Genomic DNA, 5,184 nt, shown 5'->3' on the forward strand with positions numbered 1-5,184 from the left:
GCGGAGGGGGCGAGGGCGACGCACGGGTCGGGGAAGTTGATGAAGGAGATCAAGGCGGCGACCGGATCGCCGGCCGTTTCGGCCAGTGCCAGCACCGGGGCCATGGACGTGGCGTAGTGATCGACGTCCGGCTGCATGTTCATGGAAAACAGCAGGCCGGAGGAAAAGTTGCACGACGGCACCGCGCTGTGGCCGGCACAGCTGCAGGGGCCGCCGGGCGGGCGGAAATCCCCGGGCCCGGGGGAGGGGGAGCTGCCACCGGCGCCGGCGCCATACAGCAGCCCCCCGGCAGCGCCGGGAGCGAGGCGCGTGCCGGCGTGCGCCGGGCACAGGCCACTGGCGGCCGGCGAGCCGATCCCCTGGCAAGTGGCACACGGGCCAAGGTGCGCGCCGGCCGGCGCCCGGCCGAGCATCGGCCCATACACCGGGCCCACCTGAAAGAGGCCCCCGGTGCCGGGGCTGCCGAGGCCGGGGCCGGCGCCGCCGGCGCCGCCGTCAGTGGCAAAGCCAAATGGAGCAAAGGCGTGGCTGCGAGTGTGGAAGACCCCGCCGCCGTCGCTGGCCGCCCGTCGGTGGCGAATGGCCACCAGGGACCTGGAGGAGGGCGAGGAGGAAGACCCGGAGGAGCCGGCAAACCCGCGCGAGGGGCTGCCAACCGTGGGCGAGGGGGTCGACCGGAGGATGGTGACCGAGGGCTTGCTGCCGGCCCAGGAGCTTGGCGATGAGGAGGCCGATGACGAGGGGCTGGACGAGGCGGCACATGACACGCACGAGGAGGAGGAGGACGAGGGGGAAGAGGAGGAGGCGCAGGAGGAGGAGGAGGAGGAGGAGGCGCAGGAGTGGCAGGAGAACGAGGAAAAGGGCGACGAAGAGGAGGGCGGCGGGGTGGGGTGGGTGAAGGGCAGCGATTGCGGCGACGAGGAGGCCGACCAGGGGAGGGGACCGGCCCCTGCCCCGGGGGGCCGGTGGCGGTGCACTTGCGGCCGGTCACCGAGCGCCGGAGGGCCGGCTGGCCGGCCGCATGCCGCGCAGGCAGCGTGAGAGCCAGCTCGCGCGCTGCCCGGGCTGCTGCCGGCCCCGGCATTCTCCAAATGCCGCGATAGATCCAAGCTGGCCGGGCGATTGGCATTGGCGGACAGGCACTTCGGGCAGCTGGGGTCGCCGCCGACCAGGCGGAAGTGCTCGGCATGGGCGTCCAGCGTCAGGTCGCTCAGAGGCCGGCCGGCGCCGGAGGACGACGGCCCGGCCGACGGGCCAGGATGCGCGTCGGCCTGGGCCCGGCCCGGGCCACCGACCGGCTGAGTGGCAGTCGGCCGGGCAGTTGGACAGCTCTTGCTGGGCCCGGTGGCGGAGGGGCCATCGGCGCCGGCGCCAGCACCGGCCCCCGTCTCCTCGAGCTGACCGGCGCAGGGGCCGCACAGGGCCGGCCCGGCATCGGGGTCGCGCTCGGGCGCCAGCTGCCCCACCGAGGGCGAGGCGCTGTCGGCCCCGGCCCCGGCCTCCGAGGCCAAGCACAGGGGGCAGCCATTGTGCGGGCCCCACGACGCGTCGACCAGCGGGTCGGGGCTCGGCACGCCGGCCGCCATGAGCACCACATAGGCGCACTGCGAGGCGAGCATGCGCCCGGCGGCGTCGAGATCGGCATCCAGCAGGGGAAGCCGCGCCAGGCCGGGCCCATGGGCCGGGCCCGAGCGGCCATCCTCCGGCTCCTCCTGCCCCATGCCGCAGAGGTACGAGCTGTCCGCCGGGCCGGCAAAGTAGTTGGAGGAAAAGATGAGGGTCTCATCCAGCGACGAGAGGGCCGCATTGCGCAGCGAGTCGCAGGAGCTGGCATCCGCCGACCGGCAGCCGGGGGCAGGCGCCCTGCCGGGGGGGATGCCGTCGGCCGGGGTGGTGCCGGTGGCCATGGCAGCGGCAGCGGCGGTGCCGGGGCCGATGGGGGCGGTGCCGGCCGGCGGGCTTCCCGACAGCGAGGGGATGTGAAGCGACGAGTCGGACCGCGTGGCCGGGCGCCGGCCAAGGTCGCGGAAGGGGGCAGCGGGCTGCGGCGTGCGGGGCCGGGTGCGGCCGGCCACCGGGGCCGGGGCACCGCCAGACATGGCGGCCTGCCGGCCCATATGCTCGTGCAGGGCCTGGAACCAGCCCGGCGAGTAGTAGGGCCATGGCTGGCCGAAGTCGCCGAAGGGCTGCGGGTGCGCTCGCGAGGGGGCGATCTGGCCGAAAAAGCGCCGAGCATGCAGGAGGACCTTCTTCACGCGGCGGACGTCGCCCTGCTGGCAGGCAGCGGCCAGGTCCCGGGAGGAGTACATGCGCAGGGGCTGGTCGAGGGTGCGAGTGCGGCCGCGGGGGTTGGGCGGCATTTTTTCCCGATGCCCACGCCGGGAGGGGGAGGAGAGTTGTGTGTGTGTGTCAGGGTCGCCGGAGCAAGTGACGGGGGGCCGGCGGGGGGGGGGACCAAGTCCCAGGGCGACAGTACCATGGATGACCCGCGGGAGGCGGAGGAGAGCATGGACAGGAAGGGGAACTTGCGGGAGATCATGCTGGACATGGAGCTGAGCAGGCGGTTCCCGGGCGAGGACCCGGCACTGGTGGCCAGGTGCGGGGGGATGGCCACCAGAGCGGCCGGCGGGCCGAGCGACCCGACCGAGGACTCGGAGCAGGTGGATGGCCGCCGGGGGGCGGGGGTGTAGTTGAAGGAGGTCTGCAAGGGTGGGCAGGGGGTAGAGGACCGGGGGAATTAGCGAATGCCGGGTGCCGTGCAGGGGCGCTTGCCATGGCGGGGCTGGCCTCCGAAGGCGAGGGCGTACCGATCGCGTGCGCGGCGACTGGTGGAGGTCCGAGGAGTGGCTCCGCCTGGAGCAAGGGTGCCCCGGAGAGGAGGGGCCCAGTATACGTGCGTGCGTGCGTGCGTGCGCGCGTGAGTGGGGAGGAGGCAAAAGGAAAGGCCGCTGCCAGGGCGAGGGCCCCGCGGGAAGGGCGGACCACAAGGACGCACCGGCCGCTGAAGGGATGCGCTGGGCTGGACTCCAGGGAGGAGGATGGCTGAGATCGGACGGCCGGATGGGCGGCGGCCCCCCGGGGAGGGGGCCCCGGTGGGAGGCTGACGCCGGGGATGCAAGCCACGGCCCCGGACAGGAGGGCATCATGCTCCAGGGCCGGGGTCGGGCCGCCGGGCTGCGCTACCACCGTCGGCCCGGCGCTCGGGAGCGAGTGCTCGGCGTCCAGGCGCGTGGGCAGCGAGGGCCGGCGCTTGGCGCCGAAGTGGGCATCGGCCAGGTCGGCGTGCGCGTCGGCCGGCGGCGAGCCGGATCCCGGCGGCGAGGGGTACGACACGCCCGGGTCGCCGGGGGCCCGGCCGGTGGCCGGGAGCAGCGGGCTCAGGGCCGGCATCGACGGCGAGGGGGATCTCCCGGAGGGCGGCCCCTCGGCGCGTGGCGGCGGGGGGCCGAGAGGGCTCGGCCCGGCCGGGCCCCATTCGGCGGCCGGCTCTTCGAAGGCATACGCATCGATCAGCGAGTTGGTGGTGTCATCCTCGTCCTCGTCCTCGAGCCAGTCGCCCGGCGTGGGGGGCTGGAAGCCGGCCAGGACGCGAAGGCGCGCATCGGCCCGGTCGGCCGCCTCGGACACCGCATCAATGAGCTGGTCCAGCAGGGCGGCCGACGCGCGAATGGACAGGGACGACTCGTCCAGGGGGGGCTCGCCGTGCGGCGGCAGCGGCGGGGAGCTGTACTGCTGCCATGCTGCTGGAGCCGGTCTCATTGGAGAGCAGAGGGGCAGGAGCGGGGCAGGGCGGGAGGGGGGGGGGGAGCAGGGGGAGCCGCGACCGGAGGATACGCCCTTGTGTGTGTGTGTGTGTGTGTGTGTGTGTGTGTGTGTGTGTGTGTGCTTGTTGCGGCCAGGCGCACGCACGTGCGTGCCTCAAGGGCGAGGGCAGGGTACGCGCGAGGGGGAGCGAGGGGAGGGCAGGAGGAAGGGGCGGAAGAGAGGGGGTCGCCGTCGGGTGCAGGCGAGTGGCTCGGCAGGTGGGGAGCGACGGAGCACACCGGGGCAGGGGGATCGGGCTCCTGCGAGGGAGGAGGAGAGGGGGGGGGGAGAGAGAGAGAGAGATAGGGAGGGGGGAGCGAGGGAGGTACGTTGGAGGAGCGCGACGTGGAGGCGGGCGGGTCGAAGGCTGGAAGGGTGGTGCTCCAGGCTGGAGTCCGGTTTGCCCGGGGCTCCGGCCGAAGAAGCATCAAGATCTGGCCCGACCGGGGCGGCGCTCCGAAGGGACGCGTGCATGTGCGCGAGGGAGAGGGCAAGAGCGGGGGAGGGGGGAGAGAGAACGTGTGTGTGTGTGTGTGTGTGTGCGGAGAGCCGGCAGGGTGGCGCGCGCAGGCGCTCTCGCAACCCGCTTGGCCCGGGCGCGCGCGGCCGCGGGCGCCGCTCTGGTGCCTACTCTCTGCGGCCCGGGCGGCACAACCTTGTCTGCCGGGCGGGCGCACACGCGCGCGCCGTGGGGGTGGCGGGCGGGCGGCCGAGGGGCCGTCCTGGCGCCAAAGCACACAGACACACGCATATGCGCGTCGCTCACACGCACATACATGGGCGCATAGCACGCACGCACATAGCTCACATGCGCGCGGGCAGCCGCTCGCCCGCGCCGGCGTGCGCTCTGCGGCCCGCCCCACACCCGGGGCCGATGCCGCGCGGCGCAGGGCAGGGGGGGGGGGGGGGGCCGGGCGGCCGGAACCGCCCCCCCGTGCCGAGGGGCCCGGATCGGTGCGCCGGACAACCGGCCGAGGTGGAGCGCGCCCGGCCCCGCAGAGCTCGGAGGGCGCGCGCCGGGGGGCACACGCAAGCACCCGCAAAAGGGGGGGACGGTCGCTCGGGCGCGACCTGCGGCGGCGCCGGGGCCGGGGCCGGAATTCCGCCCGCCCGCCCGCCCGCTGTGCGGGGCCCCCCCCCCACACGGCATGCCCGAGGATGAAACTGTCACAGCCGGGCGTTGATCCGGCGGGGACAAGCACGGCCAGCCGGCGATGGGTGTCGCGGGCCGGGCGTTTGGCCGCGCATTCCCCGGGCCCCGGGAGCGTGCGCGGTGGCCCGGGGGCCGGGGCTCGGGCCCGGAGCCCGAGGAGGGGGCGCCCGGGGCCGGCCGGATCTCCAACGCAGCCCCGCCAAAGAGCCCGCCCCCCCCCCCCCCCC

At 75.0% G+C, this 5,184-nt stretch overlaps 1 protein-coding gene across 1 annotated transcript in view; it reads right to left on the minus strand.

The window, feature by feature from the left end:
* H696_04723 (hypothetical protein) overlaps positions 1 to 3,819 on the minus strand; it is a gene marked incomplete at its 3' end in the record, with an annotated part of 4,509 nt that extends 690 nt beyond the window's left edge. The window contains exons 1-4 of the mRNA XM_009498586.1: positions 2,996 to 3,819; positions 2,808 to 2,853; positions 2,477 to 2,701; positions 25 to 2,318 (exon numbers count right to left, since the gene is read on the minus strand). Of these exons, the coding sequence (XP_009496861.1) occupies positions 25 to 2,318; positions 2,477 to 2,701; positions 2,808 to 2,853; positions 2,996 to 3,759 (3,329 nt within the window). The 5' untranslated portion in view covers positions 3,760 to 3,819. The remainder of the gene's footprint in view (positions 1 to 24; positions 2,319 to 2,476; positions 2,702 to 2,807; positions 2,854 to 2,995) is intronic.
* Between the last annotated feature and the right edge of the window lie 1,365 nt (positions 3,820 to 5,184).

This window comes from Fonticula alba, assembly GCF_000388065.1.
Source record: "Fonticula alba strain ATCC 38817 unplaced genomic scaffold supercont2.8, whole genome shotgun sequence".
NCBI classification, from domain to species: Eukaryota; order Rotosphaerida; family Fonticulaceae; genus Fonticula; species Fonticula alba.